Source organism: Pteronotus mesoamericanus, unplaced genomic scaffold, assembly GCF_021234165.1.
Source record: "Pteronotus mesoamericanus isolate MK-2021 breed Mesoamerican mustached bat unplaced genomic scaffold, CSHL_Meso_final contig_25, whole genome shotgun sequence".
Lineage (NCBI taxonomy): Eukaryota > Metazoa > Chordata > Mammalia > Chiroptera > Mormoopidae > Pteronotus > Pteronotus mesoamericanus.
Genome location: NW_026555105.1, coordinates 2378745 through 2406562, shown reverse-complemented (window position 1 = coordinate 2406562; position 27818 = coordinate 2378745). Strand labels below are relative to the sequence as shown.

General features: G+C 62.9%; 1 protein-coding gene across 1 annotated transcript; it reads right to left on the bottom strand.

Moving 5' to 3' along the window:
- Positions 1–98: 98 nt before the first annotated feature.
- On the bottom strand, positions 99–27209 carry PMEPA1 (prostate transmembrane protein, androgen induced 1). The gene is made up of 5 exons (XM_054573539.1): positions 27058–27209; positions 26735–26763; positions 4911–5065; positions 1029–1082; positions 99–650 (listed from the first exon to the last, which is right to left on the bottom strand). Exons 1-5 carry the CDS (start codon positions 27207–27209, stop codon positions 102–104), a joined length of 939 nt encoding a protein of 312 aa, XP_054429514.1. The 3' UTR covers positions 99–101.
- Between the last annotated feature and the right edge of the window lie 609 nt (positions 27210–27818).

Here is a 27818-nt window from a genome sequence, read left to right as displayed (position 1 = left end):
CCCGTGTTTGCTGTGTCTGCCCCCCCCCCCCGCCCCCTTCTTAGAAGTGCGGAGTGTTTCGCCTCTTTCCCCACTGCTGCCCGGCCGGCCCCCGGGAGCCCCTAGAGGGGGTGTCCTTTCTGTTTATCCTTCTCTTGGCTCCAGGTGGCTGTGCTCTCTGGGGGCGCGATGTGTGCGTGGTGGAGCCGAGTCCCCTCCAGCAAGGAGGGTGGCCCGCTGCTCTGCTGATGCTGGAACGTCGCGGACCCGGGGTAGTGCCCAATGACCTCGCTGTAGGTGGGGGGCGGCCCCTCCATGCGCCCGCTGCCGCCGTAGCACGTGGCGCTGATGCCCGAGTTACTGCTGGGGGGGCAGGGCCCGCCCAGCACCGTGCTGCCAAGCAGGTCGCTGTCGAAGATGGTTCTGTTCGGGGGCGCACGCACCGACTCGCGGTTCAGCTCCAGCTGCTGCTCGGGGTCCCGGAGCTGGAGGGTGCAGGGGCCCTGGTAGGGGGGCGGCTCTTCCCCGTCCGACAGCGAGATGGTGGGCGGCAGGTCGATCTCGTGCTGCAGGTAGGGGTAGGTGGGCTGGAAGCGGTGGAAGCGGTCCCGCTGGGCGAAGGGCGGCACGGCCAGGCGGTCGGCGGGCCTCGGTGGGGCATAGACCTGCGGCTGGAGGGGGCAGAGCAGAGTGAGGGTCCCCCAGAGCGGGGCCCCAGGCGGGGACGGCTGCCTGCGACTCTGCTCCCTGGGGAGAGGGGGGCGGGGGGTGGCAGGGTAGATGGGACGGCGCCGAGCCCCTGTGAGCCCTGGCGACGGATGCCGTCCTGGAGCGGCCAAAGGGGCAGCCTTTGGGCTGTTGCAGACTCTGGGGGCTGCTTCCTGGGCGCAGCAGGGGGGATCCCAGCTGCCAAAGACTTCTCTTCAGAGAAGGACCAAGGTGTGAGCCCAGAGGTGGGAAGGGGATCTGCGGGCCAGGGGGCCTTTGCGGCCACAAAAGCTGCCTTGGGGAGCCGGCGTGGCGGGGGCGGGGGCAGGGCTGGGGCTCACCTCCGGGATCCCGCTGCCGGACACGGTGCTCTCTGGGGGCCAGAGGTATCCTTCCTGTGGGGGGAGGAGACAGGTCAGCAGGGTGGACAGAGCTGAGGGAGCCCAGGGTGCCCCCGGCTTGGACCCCGAGAGCTCCGCCATGGCACGCACCCCCTCGCTTGTTCATTCCGGGCCCCCCGCAGATTTTCTTTGACACCATTATCTAAAGAGCCCTCGCCCATTAAAAAACCAGCCATCTAATCATTTCCTTCAAAAGAATCATCTTGTCTATGTGTTTATTTAGCTCCTGACCCACCTTGGCCTCTCCCTCTTGCGAGCCCAGGTTGCAGGTGAAGGAGTGAGAGTTAACATGCCAAGGGCCCCGCCTAGCTGCTCCGCCACAAAATGACTCAGCGAGTCAACAAACGTGGATGTGGCTCCACGTTCGTCCGACGCCAAGCTCCGGGCCAGGGGCGGGGTGTGGAGCTGCCGCCCCCTGAGGCTCCTGCTCTCTGCCCTGAAACTCCGGGCGGGGGGCCTGCAGCTCCGCCCCCGGAACCCGGGGGGCTGGGTCAGGGCTCCCGTCTGCCGCCGAGGGCAGCCAGGCTGCATGTGCTCCCTGTGGCGTACGCCCAGGGTGAGTTCCAGCCATGCCACTGGCTCCCCTCACCGGATGGAGGTTAGAGACGGTGAGCCCACCCCACGGAGGGGCCGAGGGGACAGGAAACAGCCTCCTCTGCTGACACTGGGGCCCTTTGCTCCCGCTGAGGTCGAAACCCCGCCTGGGCTCCTGGGACCTCTCTCAACCGATGACGCGAGACCCCTTCCTGTCCACTGAGACTCCCACGTCACAGGGAGCGGCCTGGGGGTCAGGAGACAGGGACCCTGTGCCAGAATCAGTGTGTCTGAGAGGAAAACCCAGGTGCTAGGCCTGCTGGTGGGATGTCTTCCTTTAAAAATTCCCTTTCCTGAGGTATACCTGACATATAACAACCTGCACATAATCCAAGTCTATACCTTGGTTAAGTTGTGGCATATGTATACACCAAGGACCAGTCACCACAATCAAAATAACGAACATGCTCACCATCCCTTTAATTTCCTTGGGGACACGTGTTCCTAGGTGTTCCCAGCTGAGGATTCACACCTGCAGTCTAGGGAGGACTTGCCCCTTGGGCTGCAATTCCCTATATGACCGCTAGGGGGTCCTGTGTCTCACAAACCAGTCCCCACCAGGGAGACACCGAACCAAGAACTCACTGGGGTCTGGTGCGTTCCGGGTGTGGGGATGCAGAGAGCAGACATACGCTGTTACCGTTAACATGGTCGTTTGCCACTAATGTTAATAATGCCATGTCAGTTGCTGTGTCGGTGTCGGGCACTGTGATAGGCTCTCTTAAGCACCATCTCAATTCTCCCAGTAAACCACCTGCTCCCATGTGGAGCTGGGAGCCCAGGGCAGGGGTGCAGGCAGCCAAGAGGGCTTGGGTGAAGCGTGACCCAGACGAGCCCCTGCCTAAAACCCTCCTTCCGAGGCCCTGAATGACGTGGCCACCGACGCCTCTTCCCACCATCCCCACCCCCACCCAACTGAGCCCTAGCTCAAGGGTCCTCTACTCGGTTGCAAAGGAGCACCAGCCAGGGAGGTTAAGAAAACACCAATCAGACCCTGACCGGTGTGGCTCAAGTTGGTTGGAGTGTCAATCCGTAAACCAAAAGGTGGCAGGTTCGATCCCTGGTCAGGGTGCCTGAGGGAGGCCACTGTTCGATGCTTCTTTTGCTCTCTCCCTTCCTCTCTCTCTCTGGATATATCCTCGGGTGAGGATTAAGAAAATACATAATTTTTTTAAAAAGAAAAGAAAACACCCATCCGTGCCTGGGGGCCCCACTGTAGACTCCAGAACCACCCACCTCCCACCTGTGCTCCTGGAGGTCACCTCCTCCAGGGAGCCCTCCAGGAACCACCCACCAGGAACCGTCCACTGGGCCAGACACCCCTCCTGAGGCTCCCCCAGCACCTCAACACCTCTATCAGCCTGGCCCTGCTCTATGAAACTCACCATCCAGCTGACTGCGCTGCACGCAATTAGAACCCACCTGCTCGGAGGCTGGGCCTTACACTCCCTGTTCCCCAGTTCAGTGAGTGCCCCCAGCATCTGTCCAGGTCCAACCGCCAGACCCCAGAGCTGTTCCCGACAGCTCCTCCGGGCCCCTGCCCCTCCCTGACACGTCAGGCTGCACCTGGCTCCTTTTCTTTCTAAGAGCTTCCTTGCACGGAGCTCATCCAGACAGCCACACGCTTCCCCACCTAGGCCAGGGGCCCAAACACTGTTTCCGTAAAGGGCCAGAGAGCAAAATATTGCCTGCTCTGTGGGGCAGCCGGTCCCATCAGTACCAATGCTGCTGAGCGCACATGCAGCCACCGCAGAAGAGACCACGGAAGTGGGCTTGGCTGTGTGCCAGTGCGGAAACGCGCACCCAGGACGGCACCCCGATGGCACCCCAATAAGGGGCTCTGGCAGGACAGCCAGGCGCAGGCGAGCCCAGCCCCGGGCAGACCACGGCCAGGGTTGGGTCTCTCTGAGAATCCTCAGATGCGCCGTGTCTGGCAGGGGGTCCCCAGGGGAGCTGGCACACTTGCGAGGCTCTGTGTTTACTCAGCCAGGAATCCCCAGGAGCCTGTGCAGGTGGCTGGGTAGATGGCGGGGGGTGGCTTTCTTTTACCCTCAGGTATCCTGGAACCAGGACTTGAATCCTGACCTCCGTCTGGGCACGAAGTCCCAGGTGCTGGGCACAGGGCCCTCCTGCTCCCTGGAAGCGGGGCTGCCGCCCACGGGAGCCTCTGCACCCGCCCCCCCCGCAAACACGCCCTTGCTAACTTCATCCTTGCAGGGGGTGGCAGGAGGCGGGCCAGCTCCGCCCATGCTACAGAGGCTCACAGGGGGCTCCGAGGGGAAGGGGACCCAGCCTGGCGACCGTGCTATGGGGCGGCTGTCTTCCCCTTTGTGCAAAGTGCCCTCGCTGGCCCCAGCGCCAAAAGAGACAAAACGGGGGTGTGGGCCCTTCAAACTGTCACATAAAAGCTGGGTGGCCTCGGGCGAGTGTCCCCCTCTCTGAGCTTGCTCCTCCTCTGTAAAATGGGGTTCCCAAGCTGCTGCGAGCAGGGGAGCTGAGTGTAGGCGCGGCAGCGGGGGGGTAGGAGCAGGAGCAACTGAACACGGGCCCGGCGTTCCCGCCGGAAGGACCAGAGCGGCTGCTCCTGGCCCTGGCCACCCGGTGACAGACGGCGGCCGTGGTCTGACGCCAGGAGAGATGCCCGAACCTGCCGGGACAGGCCTGCCAGCTGACTTGGCTCAGCCCCAGAGAGACTGAGCACTGCCGTCAACCCCACGTGTCCCCGGGAACCGGGAGGCCGCACCCAGCACGGCCCCCTGTCTGGGGGGTCCTGTCACCGTCCTCCCACATGTCCGGAGATGTGAGCCGGCCGACAGCCCCGGGGCCGCCCACCTGCTACCAGCTCCGTCATCCCAGCCTGTCCGCGGGGCCTTAGCTTCTGTCCCAGACGCTTACACACTGAGTGGGGACTGAAGCCCCACGTCACGGGTCAGGGACTGGTCTGAGGGCACAGAGCCGGGGCCGGGAGAGCTGGGATTAAACTGAAGGGCCTTTCCCGGCGTGACTGCCGCCTCCAAGGCCTGCATCCCTGGCCCAGACGCCTGCAGGGTGTTGGCTCGAGGGAGACACCCGCCCGCCCCCTCCTCGCCCCGCATCTGGGCCCCCTCGCAGGACTGGGCGCCTCTCCCACGACCCGGCCCCATCGGGGCTCTGTCTGTACCTAGCGCTGTGTCCTCCCCGGGTCCCGCGCACTCCCCGAGTGTCCCAAGGCAAGGGCGGGGCACTTACTGAGGACAGGGCGTCTTCTCGCCTCCGGCCCTGGCTGTGCCGGCCGATGAAGGAGCGCGCGGACAGCTTGTAGTGGCTCAGCAGGCACGTGATCACCACCACCATCACCATCACCACCACCACGATGATGGTGATCTCAACGAACTCCAGCTCCGCTGCAAGGCCAAGGGCACGCGTGAGACCGCGGGGGCCGCCCCCCAACGCCCGGCACCCGTTCCCGCCCCAACGCGCACACCGATCACACACACACACAGTCACCCCTCCCTGCAGGACAGTGGTGTGTGGGGACCCCTTCCGGTGAGGAGGCTCAGAAGAGCCCCAGTCCCGGGGGCTGCAAATGCTGCAATTTTCATTCCTTGTTTCTGGTTTGGTTTTGCTTTTCCCCTTGAAGGTGGAAAACTCTCAACAGGAAGGGGAGTTCGACGCGGCTGGAGCCGGGAGGTTTCGGCTGGCTCGGGCGGGTCCGTGGGGAGGGGCTCGGCCGCTGGCCCCCCATCTCCGCCCCCACCCTGCAGCAGGCGAGGCCGGTGCTGGTCCTGCCGACGGCCCGTGTCGCCACAAGGCACAGGGGCCACCCGCCGGCAGGCGCCAGCCGCCCCCCGCAGCGAAGGCTGGCCAAGAGCCCACCGGGCGGAACTCCCCGCCCAGCAAGCAGGGGGACGTGCCCCCCCCCGACCCAGATGGGGCGGGGGCAGGGCCACGTGCACTAACGAGCTGTCAGCTGAGCCCCTGGGCACGGGCTCAAGCTCCCGGCCACTCGCCTCAGGGTTTCCTCCTCCAAGACAGAAAAACGGAGCTGCAAGACCGAGGACGGGCCGCTGTGAGCTGTGGGTGTGCCGGGGCCCCGCTGCCCACGCCGGGCCCCCCAGACTCCAAACCCAGCAGGGCTCGTCCCTCTGGCCTCCGTTTCCCCGAGGCTTTCAGCGGGAAGGCGACGCCTCCCAGGTGAAGCTTCTCCACACAGAGTCCATGTCCTCTCGGGGGCCCGGTCCTTTTGTCCCGCCCTCCCTGGCTCTCCAGGACACCTCCCTTCTCATGACACATTATACGTCTGCCCGCTGTGCCAAGTTTACTTGGCACCATTACTAGGTCAGGCAAGTCTGCCCCGCAGGGGACATGTGGCAATATCTGGGGACATGAGTGGCTGTCACAACAGGGGCCTCCTATGTAGACAGGATGTCCCACAACAGGGAATGATCCAGTCCCCAGTGGCACGGTTGCGCGTTCCTGTGCACGGCGGAGCATATGTCCGGGGACAAGTGTCATCCCATCCCAGAAGGCGAGTGACAGACTGACAGAGCCCAGGGGCCCGAAGCTGGTGGCTCCTCCCACCTGACCGTCCGCTGGACCCAGGAATTCGGTCTGGACTCTGGGCCTTGGTTCTGGCCCGTGGTGGGGGGCAGTGTCCCCATTTCGCTCTGGAGAGGCCGGGAGGGAGGAGGAGCTGGCCAGGGACCCTGGTGCCACACGGAACGCGGAGGGGGGTGGGGCCCTGCCTGGCAGGGACTCAGGCGAGTCTGCAGCACCCTCAAGACACCCTCTCTTTCCCGCCAGGAGGGCGGGTCTGGGTTCGGCAAAGGCCAGGCTTCTGGCCTCGACCCAGGGACGGAGGCCACGCCCCCCGCCTCCCCAGACAGGCTGGTACAGGGCCTGGCGGCCTGGCTAGATGCCAGAGGGCCCAGCTTCTGCCCGTGAGGACCCGGGATAAAGCCACCCATTCAGGGGACACACAGGCCTGCTTTGTGCAAAACCCACAGCCTCCCTCCACAGAGGGGACGGCGACCCCCCCCAAGCCGGTGCACTCTTCACCCCAGCCGGACCCCGGTGGTGGGCACCCCGCCGCTCCTCCGCTGCCTCCCAGGCCCTGCCCAGGCTGGGCCAGGAGGGCGGGCGGGCCGGCTGTGGGGCGCCTTTGTCCCCGTCCCAGGGGCTTGCGGGGCCCCGGCGGGCTGTGCCTCCTCCTGGTGCCTCCCGAGCCCAGACGGCGGCGGCAGCTGAGGCGGCGAGGCTGTGGGGGTCGCCAGGGGCCATGGAGGAGGCGAGAGCCAACCAAGTGTCTGGGAGGAGATGGCCCGCGGCTCCAGGCGCCAGCTGAGGGGGCCCCAAGGGCAGGGGGCCTGGTTTCTGGGGGCTGGCATCCTGTGTGACAGGCTCACCCCCCGAAACGAGCACCAGGCTCCTGGCCGCTCTGCTGTGCCCACCCGGGTCGCAGGCCCCAGCCCCACGCAGGCTGGACCAGGAAGCCCACATGGCAGGGAAGCAGGAAGAACTCTCAGAAAAGGAGAAAGGTCGACAGAGTTCTAGGCCACATTCTGAAGCCGAAGGCCTGGGGCCTGAGCCCAGAGCAGGAGGGAGACCGTCGAGGGTCCCAGGCCAGCGCGGCCGCTGCGTGACCCAGGACTTCACCCGCGTGCATCCCGGGGGCCCTACGTGGAGGGGACGGTGGAGGGCACCTGCCTGGGAGACCTACGTGCAGCGACGAGCTCAGCACACTGAGGGCAGCCCAGACCCATCGGCTGAAGAGAAGAGGGTAAACTGCAGGCTCCAGGCCACACTCAGGCACGAAGGAACGGGGCGGGGCCCCCACGAGTGGGGCAGGAGGGCCCCAGCCCCGCCCCCTGCACGGGGAGAGGGCACTCTGGGCCAGCCAACGGCACCCCATGCACTTTCAGAACGAGGGCGCTCCCTCCAGGAGACCCAGCCTTCAGGGAACATGAACCCACTTTTCCAGAGAGTGCGCCCTGCAAGCACTGGCTGGGAAGGCTGCAAACTGGAGGCCTGAGGACGTCTGCGCCCACGGTCGGTCCCCGAAATGGAGCTGTGGGCGGCCACTCTTTTTATACAGGCGTGGGCGCTGCCCACTCAGCCCCGAGCTGTCCCTGAGTCTGTCACCTGCCTGGCCCCGTGGGTCGCTTGGGCCTTAGCCCAGCGCTGACGCCCGCTGCTCTCGGCCCCCCACGGCAGGCGTTGCTAATCAAGCACGAGCCCCCCCGCCCCCCGCCCACCACCTCCGAGTCCATACTCCTCTCTACATGGGCGCTACAGGTTGAAACCCCAGTGGGCCCCAGGTAGGTGGCCCCAAGGGGCCACCCCTCCCCACCCCTCCAGGACCTGGAAGCCGGCTGTGACACTGCCTGACCTCTAATGCTGGCGATGCGTTTAAGAGTTTTTGAAGCACCGGGCGGGAGGCTTCGGGACTTCCGGCCAGGAGAGGAGTCCCAGGTCACCCAGCTGCTAATGGCAGAGGTGGACCCTGCCTGGGTTTCCCCAATCTGAGAGACCTCCCCTTGGAGGACCAGTGCTCTCCCCGCAGGGTACACACAGAGGTGGATCCTACCACTGGCCTCCTGCCCCAGCCTTAGTCCCCAAATCTGTGACCACAGGACTCACAACCAAAGGCTGGTCACAGACGGGACGGAGTAAGAGGGGATGGGCAGGCTGGTCCTCAGCCCAGATTCACTGTACTCATGGCAACTACTTGCTGTAACTATGGCGACGATCCTGTGGCTCAAGCGCCGGACCCGCTTTGCGCGCTCTTCTCTAGAGTCGGGAGGTGGGCGCCCTCGACCCCCCCCAGTTTGCGGACCAGCAAACTGAGGCTCGGGCAGCAGCTTAGGTCAAACCCAGAGAGAGCGGGGCCGGTCCCTGGGCCCAGAGCTTCCCCGCGGCAGCCAAGGCGGGGAAGGGCCCTGTTCTGCTAAATTGCTTTCCCTTCCCAAAGTGCTCGTTCGCTAGCTTCCCCTCCCCACACCGGGAGCACCTGAGGGCCCGGTCGGCCCCGCCTCCCTGCACCTGCCAGTGACGAGGTGTGCGGTGTGCATCCGGAGCACCCGCTGCAACATCCAAAAGCTCAGGACAGGACAGGAAACAGCGGGTGCTCCATTGTCACTGTTGTCAGAATTCCCGACGTCCCTGTGGGGACTGGCACCCCTCATCCCGGCCGATGCCCGGGACACGATGGGTGTGCCCTGTTGGCTCTGTCCCCGAGCTGGGGTTTTGGGGCAAGGTCATTCAAAAAGGTCACCCAGGGTGGCAGCTGGACTGGAGGCCGCCAGGGACTCATAGCCACTGATCTGTTCTCTGAGGACGGGGCTATGAGAACGGAGCCTTTGGGGACGAAGCATCACTTTCCGCTCATTTTGTTCCGGGTCCAAGCCTGCTGGCCGTGGGGAGGGTGGGAGAGTCGCTCTGTCACTGTCCTTTGTAATGCCCGCCTCGGGGTGGGTGATGGATGTGGCAGGCTCGGGGGGCGGCGGGGGTGGGGGGGTGTGCGAAGCCCATCTTCCACAAGCAAAGGAAAGTCACTCTAATTCAGTTGAGCGTCCTCTTTCTCCATGAATAATTTCAAACGAACAGGTTGCTCCGCCTCATCGGCGCGGCCTGACCCTCCCACTTCGGTCCTCTCTGCCAGACGCCACCGCAGTCACTCTGGGACGTGCGCACACGCGTCTCGGATCCCCCACGTGTCGGGCATGGCCCGGATCTGACGGACACCGTGTATCAAATCCAAACTGCTATCCAGCGACGCCACCACTAACGTGAGCTCCCAGCCCCTTCACCGGTGAGGAAGCTGAGGCTGAGAGAGGCGAGGGGTCTGGCTGAAGGCCACGGAGCCCGGGGGGTGCCGCCCCACGCCCCATGTATAACAACAACAGCATAGGTCCGAGCCAGGGTTCATTTAAAGGGGACGGTCTCCGGGCAGGAGCATCACCCACCACGTGGGCTGTGAAGCTCGTCTCTCCAGCCAACATAGAGAAAAGTCACAGGTCGGAGAGGAAGGACCCTCTGGCCACATCCTTGGGGGCTGCAGGCCCTGCCCACGGTGCAGCGTAAGCTCACCAAGAGCTGTCAGCTCCTCTGTCATCACCTGTGTGCCAAGCGCCTCGCCAGGACAAGGCTTCCCTCTGTTAACTCCCATGCCCACTCTGGGGTGCGGCACGGGCCCCACCTCGGCCGGGAGCCGAGTCAGGGAGCAGTCCCGAACCGGCAGCTTCCAGGCCCCGGCTGTCCGCCTCCCCCTCCCCGAACGGCTGTGGAGCCCAGCGGCTGGGGAAGCCGGGATGCGCTCTCAGAATACGGCCTCGAAAATTAAATGAAAATTGTGGCTTAAAGAGGAACCAATTATTTCAAGAGTTACGAAACACTCCACCAGATTTGTGACACGGGAAGAGCGCACAGGACTGCATTCGCGACGCAGGGATCCGACCGCGTTAAATACGGCCTGGCAGGTTTCCATGCCATGCGAGGCCTGCGGTTTCCACCGGTGACCTCAGCGCAGGTGCTGTGGACGCCGCCGGAGCCCAGAGCCCGGTCCCGGTGTGATTCCTTTGAGTCCAAGCTGATGTCCCCCCTCCCCGTTCACAGCTGGGGAAGTGGCTGGTGGAGAATTTGCTCCTACTGGCAAAGCACAGGCTGGGGGCGGGCAATAGCCTCTGAGGTTTTGGTGGATAATTTGAGGGGCACTGAGGTGCCGGGGGGCTCATTTCTCTTTCCTCAGCCAGGGAGCTGGGCCAGTGTTCACCTGGCTCCTGCCAGCCCACAAGAGGTTTCCAGACCAGACGCCGCACCCCCCCCATGACCCCCTCCCCCACCCCCGTGTCTGCTCCCAGAGGAGGGGTAGCCGACAACGCTTCCTGGTTAACAAGCAGCCCGTGCAGGCTGCCCCGCCTGGCCTCCCGGCCGCGCACCGAGGAATTAGGAATTGGCGCTGTCTGAAATTTATGAAAATCTGATCTTGCTAGCCCTGCGTGGGTGAGCTCCACCAGGCCGAGCCTCATTGTCATTCTGCGGAGCCCCCGCCTGCCTGGGGTTCCAGCCACTTCATTTACCGCCCTCCTCCCTCGCCCGCCCCCCACTGCATTTGAAGGAGAACCCAGCTCCCCCACCCCCACCCCCAGAATTTCAAATAAAATTGAACCAGACAACTTTCTGATTGCTCTGGCTGCCATTTCCAACCCCCCCTGTTGGCACGTTAATTTCCTCGGGTGAGATCATTTATAGGTTAAGAAACATGGAGGTCTCTTCCTCCTGGTGTTTGGAGCTGGGCAGCAAACAGGGGCTGGCTTTCTTGTTTTTTAAAAGCAGACGGTACCGCGGATCCTGCGCTGTACTCTGCGCCGAGCACACAGCTGAGTGCCCGGCACCGTCACCTGAACGCATAACTCCGAGGGACGGTCCGGCGCTGTCCCGTGTCCAGGAGGAAACGAGTCACGTGCTGCCTGGACCGAGCCGGCCCCCGGGGCCGCAGGCTCCCTCTACGGCTGCTCAGGGCAGAATGGAGGGCGCCGGTTAGCACCGCGAGGTTTGCCGCCCACGCTCCGAGACTGAATGCCAGCTTTGCCCCTTGCTGTGACCTCAGGCCAATGATCAGTGTCTGGGGGAAGAAATGGAGCACGGAGCCCGTGCCCACTCCCCACCGTTGTAGAGAGAAACGCACGATCCATTTGGAGCCGGCATTTCTGGGCAGGGTCCCCGGACGCCCGAATCCTCAGCGGCTGGAGGCGGCCCCGCGGCGAGCGCCCTCTGCCGGGGCCAGAGCGAAAGGACAGTGTAACCCCGGAGTTCGCACCTCTGTGGGGAGAAACAACCCTTCCAACCTTTCGAGTGTGAGCCCTTGCCCAGAGAAATCCACTCTGGACATTGACCTCCACAGGTATTTCCCCTGGAATTCTCTCCGTTTCGCGCCCACGTTTGCTGTGAAGCGACCACACACAGCCCGACCCCGGGGCCTTGGCGCGTGCGCCGCCTTCTGCCGGGAGCGGTCTTCCCTTGTATCCCAGGGCTTGCTGCCTCTTTACCTTCCAGGCTCTGTGCCAGGGTCACTTCCCCGGCACATGTCCCCGAGCACCCTGTCTGAAACAGCGCTCTGCCCCCAACCCCAGGACCCACGCCCCGTGCCTGCTCTACTTTCCTCTGTGGCATTAAATTCGGAATGCTGTTCGCGAACTGTCTCACCACTTAGTCCCTGCCTCTCCCTCCTTGAACATCCAGCGCCGCCTGAAGCGACTCTTTGCTTAGTCTCAGGGCCCCCAGCACCGAGGACGGTGCCTTGCCTGGAGGAGACACGGTCACCCTGGGGAGAGGCCCCTGCGGGGACGGCCCCTCCACGGGACAGCAGGCCCGCTGCACACATGTATAACTACATTCAGAGTAAAAGAGAGAAGAAGTCGTAAGCGGCATCTGTCAGTATCCCACTCAGACAGCGGCTTCCCCGGTGGCGCCCTGTGCTGGGTGCCCCGTGTCTGGCCGTGCTTCCCGGGGTGGGGCGTCGCGGCCCTCATCCCGGGGCCGAGGGCAGTGAAGCTCAGGTACCACGCGGCCTCTGACTGGCCCTGGAAGGGGCCTTGTGGGGCAAGGAGGGCGACTGGCCGCCCTACCAGGAGTTCCTGGCTGGGGGGCCCGAGGTGATATGCAGGTGCCAGAAGGTCCCCTGGGCCTGCCACCCCCCACCCTCTCACCGGGAGAGGGGAAGACCCGCGTGGTCACACATATGGCGTGCCCTGCAAGTGATACACTGATGCGCTGCCTCCTCAGCACTGGGTGGGCCTGACGGCCACTCCAGGGAGGCAGGCGTCCTCTTAGTTGCTGGGGACCACATGTGACAACAGAAGATGGCCCGCGCTCTCACCGTCCCCGCTGCCTGAAGCCTCTCCTCACCTGGCTGGCTGCCTTCTTCTCCCTCCTGCCCTGATGAATCAAATACACGCGCGTGCAGTGTGCTTCCCTGAGGGGCTTGGCCCGCCCCCCAGCTCCCCAGCCCGTGGGCATCGCCCCCTCTGGTCGCAGGCGTCTGAGCGTGGGCCCCCAGGACTCGCCTCTGCCTCCCCCAGCCAGAGCCTGCAGAGATGACCCCACACTAGGCTGTCCCAGGGCAGGCAGAAGCATCCAGAAGCCCCAGGGACCTTACACAGTCAAGGCGCATGAATTAGACAACAAACACGGGACCAGGTTGAAAGGACTTTGAAGGTGAATCGTGAACTCCACACAGCCTGAGGCGTGAGCGTCTCCTTCCCGCGGGGAGGACGCCTTGCCTTGGCTGGTGAGGGACCCCCCAGAAATGACTTCTTAGGCCCAAGTCTGGGCCTTCACCCCGCACGTCCCCAGGTCAGCTTCCGGGACATGGCCTCCGAGGGCACTGCCTGGAGGTGCGCGCAGGAGCCCGAAGGCGGGTGAGAAGGCGAGGGACAGCCACGGGCCTGTGAGATCGTTTCAGAACCTCGCGATGAAGCGCTCATCCCTCAATGAGGAAAGACAAAGCCGCACCTTTTATCTCTCCTGCTATTATCCAAATGGAAAGAGCTAATGGGATTTTTATTCTACTGTCACCGACATCGAACATCTTTAAACACCCACTGTCAGCACAGGATCAATCACGGCTCCAGAGTTATTGGCAGGACGGAGCGAGCTCGTGGGGGGAGACAGAGACCCGGTCTGTCACCGGGCCGTGGCAGGGGCAAGGGAAAGGTATTTAAAACACACCGCATGTGTCTTGTTGGCTCAGGAGCGAAGGGAGCAAATGGGGAGGGGTGTCGCCTGCCGGCGGTCGTGCTGCCGGCCGCAGTAATCTTCCGGGGGAGCATTTGGGTAGCACCTGTCAAAATTAAAAGGCACGCTCGCTCTCAGCCCCGCCGTTTTAACTTCCATGATTGTATCTAACGGAAAATGCACCGTAGGGCTGGAAGGCAGAGATGCATCAAGATACCACGGCAAGGTTTCGTTTGCTTGTTTTTTTAAAAGCGAACCCCCAGAGGCCATGGGAATCCCACTCAACAAACCCCAGGATGTCACATCACGGAAGACGGCATGGCCACTAAAAGACACCTATGTCTACGGCAGGGCTTCGTAGGGCGTTTCGCAGCATCGCTGGTCTTCGCCCTCCAGGTGTCGGGAGCACCATCACCCCCAAGTTGTGGCCACCGCAGGTGTCTCCACAGGCTGCCCAACGTCCCCTGGGGGTTGCAACCGCCCTGGCGGAGAAGCACCGGTCTACAGATCCGACGGCGGATAGGGGTCGGCCATTATTTTGGGCAGAAATAACGCGACTAGAACAGTACGTATGCTACAAGCCCGTTTTTAGAGCAAACGAGATAAATAGTAAATCGTCGCTGATGGCTACTTCTAGAGGAAAGTGACTAACCCTTCGTACATTCTGGATTTCTATACTATTTGCATTTTTGGGTCCCTTTAATTTAAAAACAATCTTCCCCCACATACCAAAAAGACTCAGCTGTGTGCGTGTGTTCCCGCGTGTGGCAGACAATGCGAGGCGCACTGGCCCCCGCCACTTGGGAGGCACCGTGTGCTCCTTGCAAACCAGCAGATGTTTCTTTCTCTCAGTCACCAGTTTTCAAGAGCCTGGTGTTTCCCAACATCCGCCGGGACGGCAGCAGCAGGAGACGGGAGGTGAGCCGGCTCCGTGTCCAAGCCTCTCAGACACAAAGCGCGCTCTGAATTGGGCCGCACAATGCGGTCGCTACTTAGCCACTTCTCAATGGCTCCTCAAGCGACCGGCCGCGTGCTGGAGTGGCTCCGCGGCTGGCCGGGCGGCTGCTGTCGGGAGGGGCCTCCGCTGACCCAAGGTGCCCTTCCCTTTCAGGGCCGAGAGGGCCCCCAGCTATTGGGGCCTGAGCCAGGGCAGAAGCTGGGAGGTGGACTGAGGGCCGAGGTCAGCTGTCAGGAGGGCCAGGGGACGCGGGGAGGGCCGAACAGGCTCCCTGGGCCCCAGGAACGGACCTGGATTCTGTAAACGCAGGGCGGGTAGGTGTCCAGCGGTTGACAGGGCCTTGGAGCTGCCTGCCCGGTGATACAAGGAAGCCTTCTCATTCTCTGTGCCTCGGTCCCCTGGAGAGGCAGGCGCCATGTGCGCCTGCCTCACGTCGCGGAGCTGAACCTGGGTGCGGACACGTCTCCCCGGCCTGCCTCCCGCCTCCCTTCACGTGTCTGGATCAGGAGGAAAGGGGGCCTGTGTTATGGACCGAATGCTGTGTCCTCCCCAAATTCAATGGTTGAAGCCTAATCCCCCCGAGTGGCTCTATTGGGAGGTGGGGCTTCTAAGGGAGTAATTAGGTTAAATGTGGCCAGGAGGGCAGGCCCTGATCCTACGGGGCGAGTGTCCTCAGAGGAAGAGACGCCGGCACACACATCAAGGAAAGCCACGCGACTGTCCGCAGGCCAGGAAGAGAGGTCTGTCTCACCAGAAACTCAATGCGCAGGACCTTGACCTTGAACTTCCAGCCTCCGGAACAGTGAGAAGAGGACTCTCTGTGGCGGAACCCCACGCCCAGGCGCTTCGGCAGAGCAGCCCGAGCAGACGAGCCCGCCTTGAACAGACAAGGGGGCCGTCGGGCGGAGCCACAAGGGAGGCAGGACCCTGCCCCGGGGGAAGGACCGATGGAAACTCAAGGGCACCCGCGGGGGACAGAAGGGCAGGCAGTCGGGCACATGCCTCTACCCTGGGGACTCTCCAGTCCCACCCTCGTTCAAGCATAATGTACTGGTTGTGCACCTGCTGTGTGCCCGGCGCCGGGGGCTCGCGGCCGGCCCTGGGAGCTGAGCTTTGCCAGGGCAGCTGGGGGGCTTTCGGTCCCCCTGCGACTCGTCCTCTGTGAGGCAACAGGATTCGCATCTGTGCCCCTGGCTGGGCCTATTTCTGGGCAGACGATCGATGCCCCGGAACCTGCTGATGCCCCTCCAACAGGGAGCGCCACAGGCGCTTGCCCGGGGTCAGAGGTCTCGGGCACCTCGCCGAGCCATCCCAGCAGCTCTCTGAGTGCTCTGGTCCCACTGTCCCCTACTTGAGGGACAAGGAATCTGAGGCTGGGAGTGGGAGGCACATGCCTGAGCTCACAGCGGTCACGTGGCCGGGCCTGGGACACCTAATCTCTGTTGTCTCCTGTGACACAGGGGACAAGAACTCCACAGAACCGCAACCACAACCCACCCCTCCTGGCAGCCCCCGCCGGCCAAAGTAGGGACCGTCCCTTCCCCTGTTCCAGACCCTGTCATCTCGTAGAGCAGCAGATGGCAAAGGCCTAAATCACCCATGGAAGGTCATCCGACTGGGACGCAGCCCCCAGGGTCCCCGGGAACAGCCCTGGCCCAGGACGGGGCACTGTTCCTTGCTGCCAGTGTGTTGAATACTTTTGTGGGGAAGGTTCCAGGGAGCGACGCTGGACCCATGCACCTTGGGCCCTGCACAGACCGCCTGGCTGGGCAGGAGCCAGGAGCGCAGGGCGGAGGGGACGCTCCGCTGCAGGGCCCCGAGCAGGCGGGGCGGCGAGTGCTGCCTCTGCCCCTCTCGCAGGGCCTGAGAGTCTGGGTCCGTCGGAGGGCATCCGTGTGTCTGCCTCCGGTCTGTCTGTGGACGTGTCTCCTTCTCTCTTGGGTTGTCTGTCATTCTGATCTCCCGTGTGTGTGGGACTCTGTCTGGGGTCTAAATTGCCAGAGTCTTCCTGACACGTTGCTCGAGTTTCTTCCTCTTTCTCTTTCAGGTGACAGGCAAAAAACGAACGCCACAGGGCAGATCCCAGCCGCCCAGACGCGCCAGCGCCTCTCCCAGCCCCCACCCAGGGGGCCCCACCCCTCGGCGAGACGAGTCCAGCCCTTTATCACTTCCTTTTGACACAGCATTTCCAGAAACAGAAAATGCCAAATGCTGGAAAGTCCCAGGCTCTGACCAGCTCACGGAGTGACTTTTCTCTGAGTTCCCAGAAGGGGACACGGCAAAGCTGCAAAAGCTGAGTGGCCCAGCTCTGAATTCAAATCCCACACGTGTGATTTTGCACCCCCCGCCTCAGTTTCCCCATCGTAAAGCCGGGATCAGTGGCAGTGCAGCCTCCCAGGACTGTTGAGTGGTTGCGCATGTGATCTCCCCCAACTGGCCAGCTCACAGCAAGGGCGTGGTGAGTGGTGGGCACCCTTCAGTTAAAGGCGGGCACCCCACCTGACCGGGCAAGGCGCCGGCGCGACAGTTACGTCAGCACACTTTTATGGACGATCTGGAGCGGCTGACACCGAGCAGGTCAATCCAACTTACATGATTAACCACTGGCGTGGGCAGGGCGAGAAGAGAGAAAGAGCAAGAACTATCGAGAAACCAGAGAAGTCCATCGAAATGGTGGCCTGGCCTCCATGGGAAGCCCAAAGGGGCAGGGGGTCCTTTCTCCTGCCCGGGAAGGGCAGAGCCACGGGATGGAGGCTCAGGGGCTGCCTCAGCCATGGAGAGACCTGGCCCTAGACTGTCCTGCAAAGGGTGCTGGCCACCCACACGGGACCCCCGGGGTGTGCATCCCCAGGCCGAGGCTGGGGAGGCGTAGGAGTCAGCCCTCAAGAGCAACAGCCGTGCCCACGGGTCCTCCCTCCTCTGCCTGTTCCCCCCTTGCATACCCACTCCCTTCCCCCAGCTACTCTGCACCTAGCAGCTACGGCAATTTTTTAAAAACAATTGCATTACTGACTCATGCTCCGGTTAAAACTCTCCAAGGCCCACTCAGCCTCATTTCTGCACCTCCCACCGCCTTCCCTTGCTCACCACTCTCCAGCCTTGCTGGCCTTTTTGCTGTTCCTACCCCGGGACCTTTGCACATGCCGTTTTGTCCTGGGATCTTTGCACTGCCCACCTCAGGGAGGCCCCCTGGTCCCCCCATCCCACATGCGCTCACCTCTCGCCTCCCTCTGCCCGCCCTGAGGGCCTGTCCTGGCCACAGGGCAATGCAGTGCTTGGTGAAGGAGCCTGGGCCGCTCAGCTCTGTCCCATCCTGGCTTTCTGTGCCCCTGCTTTTCTATCTGCACCCTGGAGAAAGTGTCAGCCCACCTCAATGGCCTGATGGGAGACTGTCAACTACTAGAAAGCGCCTGGCGCGTAGCAAAGCACAGCATGCGTGTTCACTATGGGAAACTTCATCAGTTTGCTTGCCGGATAAACAGCAAGAAAGCTGTACGCAAGGGCCCTGGTTTGTCTTGTCCTCACTGGACCCTGGTGGGTTCCCACCACGCCGGCACCTATGCCGCCCTCAGTCAATACTTGAAGGAGGAAAGAACCCAAGTCCCAGGCCCACTCGCCAGGTCAGTCCCAGACTCACATCTGTACCCCAAGGACAGAGGGCGGAGGGGTGTTGATGAAAAGAGTCATTCACAGAACCAAGCACACGACCACCGTCGGACCCTACGACCCCAGCAGTCGCACACCTGGGCTTTGTCCCGGAGAAGTGCGACCTCCGTCCCCACCTGCACCTGAACCTGAAGGCTCCCAGCAGCTTGGCTGGTAGCAGCCCCCGTGGGAAGTGGCCTGATGCCCTCCAGCAGGTGACGGGTAAACTGACTGTGGCACATGCACGTCACAGGGTCCTGCCCGCAGGCAAATGGGAAACCTGAATAAGGCCGACGGATCATAGCAAATGCCCATTCGCTTGCGGCGAGAGATGTCACCGCTGGGGGAGGCTGGGTGATGCTCCCAAACGCTCTCTCCATATTGTTCCTTAGAATTGCATGCGGCTCCAAAGTTTTTGTTTTTGTTTTTTTTCAAGTGAAGAGTCTGGAGGGCCTCGTCCCCGGGACCCTCACGTCACGCTGGCAGAGGGCACCGCCGGCAGCCTCCAGGGCTCCGTGGGGTGCAGCCCGGGCCGGCCCCAGGTCGGGGGGGGGTGCGGCCGACAGCAGGGGGAGGGTCAGAGCCTAGACAGGAGCGGCCCCCCGCCCCCGCCGCCCCCCGCCCGCAGCAGCCGCCACCTGGCTCCCGCAGCCAGCCGAATGAAACCATCTCTTGCTGTCATCTCCCAATGTGCAGGTCTGGCTCCCAGGTTTGAAGATTAAATTCTAAACATGCCATTTAAAATTTAGAAACGGAGAAAGAAGATTTTGAGCGACCTCTGAGCACCGGCTCCTCTTGGCTTCCCTCCCCAGCAAAAAGCAGAGAACCTCCCAAGTTCTTTCCCAAGGCGAGGGAGGGCAGTTTGGATTCCCAGGTATAAAGTATCATTAAGTCCATCCGCATCCAATCAACTATCCCCATACAATGTATCCGAGTGTCCCTGAATCCCCCAACACAATGGAATATCCCCACTACAATGTATCAATGTGTCCCTGCCTCATTGGAAAGTATCCATGTATCGCCGACAGTAAAGGGACTCCACATTCTACTGCCAGTGGCCGCCACAGACGTAGCAGAGGCAGGAGCTGCCTGGATGTCTGGAGACACCGGAGTGTCCCTCTCTCACGTATCGCTCACCCGGCTTCTCGGGAAACCTGGCCTGAGCTGGATTCGACCTGTGAGGAGAACCTGCCCCTCTGCCTCTGGCGCCAGGCCCGGCCCTGTGCTGTCAAGGGAGGCGCGAGAGTTGGCCCCACGGAGCCCAGCATACGGAGCTAGAAAATACCTAAACGAGCAGTAAGCACCAGTACCTGTGGGTGCTAGAAAGATGATGTGAGAGGGTGCTGAGCGCAGTGCGGGGTGGGAGGCCCCCTTAGGCGGGCTGTCGGGGACGGCGTGTCTGAGGGGGAGACCTCGGAGCCGAGACCTGAGCGATGGGGGACACTGGGGGAGGGACACCCGCGGCCACATGAACGAACGGCCAGTGCAAATGCCCTGGGGTGGGAGTGAGGGTGTGAGGAGGTGTCCGCTGATTCCGCCAGGCAAGCGTGCGCGGGGCTCCCGGGTAACCGGGTGCGTGCCCGCCTGCAGACGCTGCGTGGGGAAGGCGAGCTGGACCGTGCCCCAGGGGTCGCCGTCCAGTGTGATTTCCAAACGAGGCCCCGCGTCGGCATTGCCGTGGAAGCTCCTTAAACGCCGCACACGGAGCCCCGTGTCCCCGGGGTCCAACAAAGCGAATCCACAGAATCAGCACCTTTCAGGGGGACTGGGTCCGGGGACCTGCAGGACTAGGTATGTTTTGCAAGCGGCCTGCTGCGGAGGAAACGCTCTGTCAGGCTCTCCCTCCTAGAGGAGCCTCTGGTTCCGATAAAACTCTTACACTGCGGTTCCCGCTGTAGAAGCGAAGGCTGGAGTCTAGTATTTGCCCTCACACGGTGGAAGGGAGGGGCGGGCTGGACGCCGGGCACCCCCAGTGGGTGAGATCCTTGGAACTGCTGGGCTCCGGCATGAACCCGGGAAGCTAACGGGCCTACTGGGTGCTGGGTCCCCGGACCTGCGTCACATGAAAAAGAGGTGGGACCAGAGAGGAGAAGGCAATGGCTCCGTCGCAGAGCCACCTGGGCGAAGCTGGACAGCCGGCACCAGCCCCCAGCCCCTCGGGGGGCCAGGCCGCCCCGGCTGGCGTACCAAGTCAGGGTCCGCGTGATGGGTCCCTACAGGGGGAGGGCCACAGCCTGCCCGTCCTTGCGAGGGGGCCTGGCATGTGGCGTGTGGCCTGAGCCTGCTCCCCAAGAGCCCCAGGCACCCTGGCTGGACACGGGGGTGGAGGAGGGACTTCTGCGCACCAGCCACCCCACGGGGACAGCTTCCGCCCCGTCGTGCTTCCCGTCACTCCAGGCCCCTAGGCAGCCGCTGCGGAGAGTCTGTCGTCACGTGACGTGACAGTTGACGAAGCTGCCACCACCACGTCACGCGCGCACACACACGCCCACAGATATGTCAGAGCAGGCCGGCGGGGTTAAAGCGGCGGTTCTCCCCGGGGCGATTCTGGCCACCAGGGAAGGGCGGGTGACGTCCGGAGGCATCGGTGGCCGTCCCCCAAGGGACGGGGCACGACGCCTGCTGTCTGCTCCCCCACTGGAGGCTGAGGTCCTCACACTCCCCCCCATCCATCTCCTGCTCCCCCAGGGCCACAGGGCAGCCGCTTCATCACCCAGCAGCGGACGAACCGGAGACGGCCCATTCTGCAAACTCCCGGGCCCGGCCCTACCTCTGCGTGAACTACAGACGCATGTGCACGAGGCTGCACGTGGCTGGAGGCAACGGGACAGCGAGCTGGCCACTGGGTCCTGCCTCCAGGGCAGGAGGCCACCTCAGCCACCACATCAGCGTGTGACTTTTGGCGAGCTCTTCCTCTTCCGTCCTCGGTGTTCTCATCCACAAAATGGGGCAATGACTCCCGCGTTCCCTCGCAAACCAAAGCACCAACGCCCCATGGATGGGGGGCCCGCGCTGTGGGTCCTCCTGGAGCGCCGTGGGTGCTCGCTGCTGGCCCATGTGTCTCCCCAAGTTCACCCCCCAACTGCCCCTCCTGACAGAGAGGTGTTAACATGCTGGGGAACAGGGGCTGTTAGCCAGCACCCCACGCACACAGATGAGAAGACCCACTGAGAGGGTCAAGCTGGGACCCCCACCCGTGACGAACACAGTTTTTAAGCACGCTGCAATAGTGCCCACTGCCTAGACAAGCTCACGTTCCAGCCACCAGCAGCAAGCGACTCCTCCTGGACCCACGGAAGTCGACTGATGATGAGCTATAAATATTTCCGCTAACTGCTGCTGGGAGGAGGGGCCCCCTGCACCGGCAGCCCCCCGTCCCGCCCCCGAAACGCGGGGCGGCTCACCCGGTTTGTTTCGTGTTATGAAAATAGATGTTGTCTCCTGGCCACGTCTGTTTGGTCTGACAAACGAGCAGCAATTTGCCTCCTAAATAAGGCAGCACACCAAGGCCGCCTTGAAACTCTGGCTCCTCCAACTTTTCAGAAAAGAGAAGAAAAGAAGCAGCCCAGGCCTCCCACACGGGGGGCTCTGGAAAGGGGCCGGCTTCCCGTCTCATGAGAAGGCGGCGGGTCGCGGGGCCTCGGGGCGCTGGCCCAGGCTCAGCTCGGCCAGAGGGAACGTGAGTCCCCACTGCTCGTGAAAAGGAAAAAGACCAGGAGATACACAAGCAATGATAGGTTTTAAAAAGTCCCCCAACACTCAAGCCGAGAGCCCATTCTTTCACGCGGTAAGGACGGCCAGCTTTTGGAGGGACAGTCGGTCCTGTGCCACTCCGCGCCACACGGGCTTGGTGCCGGGGCTCATGCCATCATTTCCTTTAGTTACTCCAAGACAGATCCAACTGCAGCTTAGACACGTCCGCCCGCCTGGGGCGCCGCCACTAGATCAGAGCCCGTCCTCCTGAAGGGCCCTTCTCATCGGGGACCGGGCGGACGGCGGGGCTGGGCCAGGGTGAGCTCCCACTCAGACTTGGTGATGCTGACACCTCAAGCTATTACACTTAGGAATTTTCTCCTAAAAGATGGGCATTACTGCCATGCGGGAGGGGTGGGAAACCCCTCAACAATGGCGCAACGGAAAATATTACAGACTCAGTCCCCCGGCTTCCCCCTTCTAGGGCGAGGGAACTGCAGGTTTTCAGGCAGAAACAATGGCGAGGCTCGCACCCCCCGCCCCCGCCTCCGGTCTCCAGCTCTGGCCCCAGCTCCGTGTCCAGGCGCCCACACAAAGCCGTCGCAAGCCTGTGCCCCGCACAACGGGAGGGGCGGTGGAACAGACTGCGCAGCCGGCGGGGCTGAACTGTTTTTGGGGAGAGAAATCAAAGGACCGGGCCAAGAAACTCAGAGCGTTTTGAGACGCATTTCCTCCACCTCCCATCTTGTGCAGATGCAGTGTCTGGCCCACCCCCACCCCCCCAGGAAAGCAGGCCGACGTGCCGGATGTGCTTGGTCTGGCAGAAACGAGATGCGGCGAAGGGATCCCAGGAGACATCTGGTGGGCCGCCAGCTCCCCCCAACCTTTTGTGCCCCCCACCACGTAAAACCCGGAGGGCAGACGAGTGACTTCGGGGTGGAGGGTGGGAATTTATGGCTTTGCAGCTGGGTCAGCAGCAATGACAATAGCTTTTGGGGGTGGGGGGGCAGAGGGAAGGTCTGGCTGTGGGGACCGGTAGGGCCCGAGCCACCTCTCCATCCCATGGCCAAAGAGCGGGGCTATCGCAGCTCAGCCTCCCGACTCCGCTGGCCTCCGGGCTGCCTCGCAAGGGGAGGTTGGGGGGCACGCCCCCTCCCACGGCAGGGTACAGAAGCCAAAGTGGTCCCTTTCCTGGCCACCGACAAGACAGTGCCTATTTGCCGGTTCAGTTCCCGCAGGCACTGGGTGGGAGGGGGGCTGGGAGACCCTCCGCCCCCACGGCTTGCCCATTTTCACTCTGGCAACACATCACCTAGTCGCTATGGCAACGAGGTTAATTGATGCATCTATTTGGAATAACTCAAACCTCAGACCCATTCAGGTCGCCCCAATATTTTCATCTTTAAAGAGCCAACCTCCGGTGTTTTACTGGTCTCTGTGCATTAAAAAAAAAAAAATTGCAAAAGAGTGATAAAAAGTGGGGAAAGTTTGGGGAGGGAGGAAGAGGGTCTCTGCCTGCCCCCCAGGGAGCAGGAAACCTGGGGTGTCACTTTCCCTCTCTCTCTCTCTCCCTCTCTCTTTCTCTCTCTTTTTCTTGGTGACTGTACAAAATTAGCACAGTCAAGTCAACGTGCTATAAACACAAAGGCTGCTACAAGGAGGTGAGGGGACTTAATTTAAGGGAGCCGTTCGGGCGGGGGCGGGGGCGGGTGGCCCAACGGCCGGAGGGGCGCACGGTATCCGCAGCCTTCCCACTTCGAGCCCGAGGGAGAAGCCGGTCCCTGAGAACATACATCTGCAGGGCGTCTAGACAGTCGTAAAGAGGACAATTAGAGGCAGAAAAAAGCTGCAAGCCGCGGTCGTCCTCATCGGCTCCGCACAGGGCACGGGGCAGCAACCCGCACCCACTGCCCCAGCAGGCGAAAAACGATGAAACAAGGAGGCCGGAGCGGGCCGGGGGGCCGGGGCAGTCTGGGCCGGGCGCAGTTTATGAGCGAGTGTTTTGAAATTCTACTTTAAATACGCCGGTAAATGAATTCAACCTTGTCAGATCTCTCTCCCTCGCACAGACCAAATATCCCGCTGGCGCGCTGTCTAGACACAGATAACAAAGGACTTTTTACAGCGCCCAGAGACATGCTGACAAAGTAGCCATTTAAAGACGCAGTATTGCTCTCTCCGTCGAAAACGATTTGTCAGATGGACTTAAATGAAAATGCTAAGTTATCGGTCTGGTTTGGGGTCTGCCAGTGGATGGGGCGGGCGGGGGTGGGGGGTGGCGGTTGTCAGGGGGCTGGCTGCTCTGGAGAAATAGAAAACAGATCACCTCTGATTGGGCTGCACTCCAAGTCTCTCTTAAAATAGGACTGTGCGTGGCTGACCGGCAGATTGATTCTTGCTCTTCTTGTTCCAAGGGGTCGGCTGTTAAAATGTTTCTAACACCTGGGGAGACAGCTTCTGGGTAGCGCCGTTCGATTTTGAAAGGTGCAAAAAGGGTTAAATTAAAATGCATGGGGGTGAGAACGTGTCTCCACCTGCCTGGGGTGGGGTTGGGGGGTCACTGAGAAAAATAAATGGGAGAGGAAGAATTTGGTGTCACCTCCAGCTACGCGTTTGGCAGGAGGAGGTGCCTGACCCTGCTTTTACAAAGGGTCACGGCAAAATGGGCTGGGACATACTCACTGTGACCCCAAACGTGCCCTGCACGAGGGCGTGGCCCCTACACAGCCAGGCTAGGTCAAAGGGAAGAGGAAACGTACCCATGAGCTTGCGGGGCCACCCCTCAGAGCTGCCGACAGCAGCGGGTCCCCTCCAAAGGGGGTCTCTGGTCTCTTCCTTTCGGGGCCGCCAACTTCTAGAGCAAGGCCTGGCGGCCACCAGGGGCCCAACAAGGGGTCATTTTCCCACCGACCTTCGCCGCCTGCTCTGCCTGGTGCTGGCCACACTGCTCCTTCCTTCCCGTGCCTACCTGTGGGAGGCAGCTTTGGGTCCTGAGGGCCACCTGCCCGCCCGCCCTCCCTCTCATGCTGTGCAGCAAAGATACCGGAGCCAGACAGACACGGATCAAACTCCAGCTCCGCCCCTTCCCGGCGGCTCAAGCCAAGTCGCCGCTGTGAGCCTCCGTTTCCCAGCGGTGAAGGAGGTCCCGGCCGCCTGCCCTAAAGAGCTGCCGTGCTTGAGGATTTAGTGCCTCGGTGGGTCTGCTGCCGGCACAGCGGCACCCTGCAGGCTCCCCCCCACCCCTGAGCCTGGCTGCTGTCACCCGTGGAGGGGGTGGCAGCGAAGGCTCACGCACGCGGAGCTGGGCTCAGGGCTGGACTCGTGCAAACATCCGTAAACCGAAGTGGCAGGGTTGCCACTCACACTGACAGAGGCTGTCCACACCGGTCCCCGGGGAGGTCACCCCGACGACGTGACCTGTCAGAGACCGCGTTACAGTGAACCCAAACCGCTCGGAGGAAGGGCAGGCTACAGGCCCCGCGTGGGAGGACCAAGGCCTCGTGTGGCCCCTGCCCTCCTTCTCGGTTTCTGTGCTGACTTTTCATACCTGCTGATAAAAGGCTGCTGCAATGGCTCCTCCCACGGCCCCGCCGTCTGTGGGCAGAGCCTCTGGCTTTGCCCAGGCACGAAGAGGTCACGGCTGTCCTCTGGCCGAGGGGTTCGGTGGAATGCTGGGAGGTGGGGGTCCCCCGGGGTTCCCGCGCCAGGGCAGGGCTGAGGCCCCGGAACCACGAGAGGCTGGAACTCCAGGAGGGGCAGCCGACCCCCAGGCCAGACGGTGCGACTTGCCCAGGTGACCCAGCCAGGGGCGGGGAAGAACCCACTCGCGTGGCCTCCTACACGCACCTGCTGCCACTCTCGGGCGACCGCGGCGGCGTCACTGACCGGCGACTGAGCCCTTTCTCAGGGCCGCGCTCGGGCTTCCTCCGCAGCCCAGCCCCCAGGGAAACCTCTGCCCATCCAACAAACAAAATTTTTTTTTGCCAACTCTTCCCCAAACAAGGTCGTGAGGTCTTTGACTTGAGAAGTGGCCTAGAAGGAGGCTCTGACCTGGGGGGGGGGGGGGGACAAGAGTGCCCTGCAGGACGCCATCGGGGACCATCGCAAACACCCACAGCAAGGCCCGGCCTCCGCATGCCTTTCCCAGCCCCTGACCCTGCCCTGCCTGCCCTTCCTGGTCCTGTTCTGCTCCCCCAAACTCACCCCAGACCCACAGGGCCTCCCAGGTGGCTCTGGGGGGTGGGGGCCACTCTCTCCACCCGGGGTCTCTGTCCACGTCCTCTCCTCAGGCTCCCGGTGGCCTCGGACCCTGGCCTTTTTGGGTCCTGCGTCTGCCTGTCTTCCCCTGTCAGCTGTGAGCACCGTGAGGCCAGGCCGGCCGGTCCAGGTCCCACTGCAGCCTCTGTCTTCATAACCTTGAACCCACCTCCCGCTCCACACGGTCTAGCCTCCATCACCGGGGCAGTGGATGCCAGCGGGCCACCCCTTGACACTCTCCCTGACTCCAACCCCACCCCCGCAGAGTACCACCCGGGCCTTGTGACCCCTCCCCTGCTCCGCACCCTCACAGGGCTCCCCAGAACCCCAGCGCCAACTCCAACGGCCTCTAAGCCTGACAGCTCGGTCCCTAAAGGCCCCCCTTGATCCGTCAGCTGCAGGCACTGGGAAGCTGCGGAGGTCCCGAGGGCACAGCCGCGCCCCTGCCTCAGCAGGAAGCCTCCGGCCCCGCGGTGAGCTCTGTTTCTCTTTCCCTGAGGCAGGGCCAACAGGTGCCGAGGCCTGAGGGGGTGACAAGGGCCATGAACCACCCCCATTCTGGGGCCCCTCCCCTGCACAGCTTCCGGCAGAAACAGGCCATTCAGAGGGGGCGGGCAGCAGGCCACACCACACAGCAAGTCCCGGATAGAGGCGAGCCCCACCAGGCCTGACACCGCCCCCCCGCCATGCCCCCTGCCCAGGCTCCCACTGCGGCCCCCGCACCTCCTCCTCACAGGCAGCCAGTCCACCTGCTACGGCTCCTGCCGGTGTTCTCTACAGAACTTACCAGGGCGGGGGCGTGTGCACGCTTCTTCCCTGTCCCAAGACTAAGCCGCGTCACGGTTATCCACACCAAAAGAGTGGCAGCATCCGCCACCAGGCAGGGAAGGCGGATTCTCTCATGAAACCCCCACCCTGGCTCCCCTGCGGGGACTTCCTGTGCCTATCCATGCCCCTATTTCACAGAGGAGGCGACCGAGGCTCCGAGGTTACAGACCTCACAGGTCAAGAACCGGGCCTGGTGCAGAGCCTGCGTCTCTCCTTGGCCAGTGCCAGCTCCCAGGCAGTGATGCCAAAGGCCAGGGGACAAGGGGTCACGTGGGGGCCCACCGTGGGGACGTTTCTGTCCGCCCTGCCCTTTCGGAAGACCGGACGTGGCTCTTGTCCCTGAGCAGGGGGGCGGGGGACGTGGCAGGCTGTGTCTCCTCGCCCAGGGTTTCCCGGGCTCCGCCCAGCTGGCCGCTGCGCTGGCCCAGGCCCATGGGCACGGGCGGCACGGGCTTTATTTAGACACCGTCAGCTGAGCAGCTCTGGGCGCGCAGGCCCGAGTGGGCGTCGACCCGATTGGGTTTCACGGCACATTTCTGTCGGGAGCTGCCCCCGTCATTACAAATCAGGGCATGTTTGGCTGGGAGGGCTGGTCACTGGCCGGGCAGGCGGAGACAGAGCCGGCTGCCGGCTTTGAAATCGGTGTCCCTTCATCCACCCCCACCCCTTTCTTCTCTCAGGGAGAGATTTCTTCCTGCCTGGGCCCAAATCCCACTCTCTGGGGCCGCTCCCCAACCCCTGACCCCCCGGAACAAAAGAGAGTGTGAGCGTCTAGACCGCCAGTCTGAACGTGAGAAGGGGCATTGTGTGCCCGACGAGGGGCGCCTGGCCTCCCAGGCGCAAAGGTCGGGGCGCAGGGGCGGCCGTGGGGAGGCGCTCAGTGTTCCCCCCACCCCCCGCCGCCGCCCCACACCACCTGCCCCTCCTGGGATGGAGAGACGGGGCCGCAGCCCAGCACCTGGAATCCAGCCTGGGCCGCAGCCAACGCTGGACGTGCTGTGCCCAAGGAGACCCGGGGAATCCTGAGCCGTCACTACAGGAAG

Bases quoted from the DNA above. Each gene is read 5' to 3' on its own strand.
- PMEPA1 (XM_054573539.1), bottom strand. From the start codon at position 27,209: ATGGGCCTGGGCCAGCGCAGCGGCCAGCTGGGCGGAGCCCGGGAAACC. The intron at 1,083-4,910 runs GTAAGTGCCCCG...CTCCCCCCACAG, and splicing joins GAGAAGACGCCCTGTCCTCA to GAAGGATACCTCTGGCCCCC. The intron at 651-1,028 runs GTGAGCCCCAGC...TGCCCCCTCCAG, and splicing joins CCGGCAGCGGGATCCCGGAG to CCGCAGGTCTATGCCCCACC.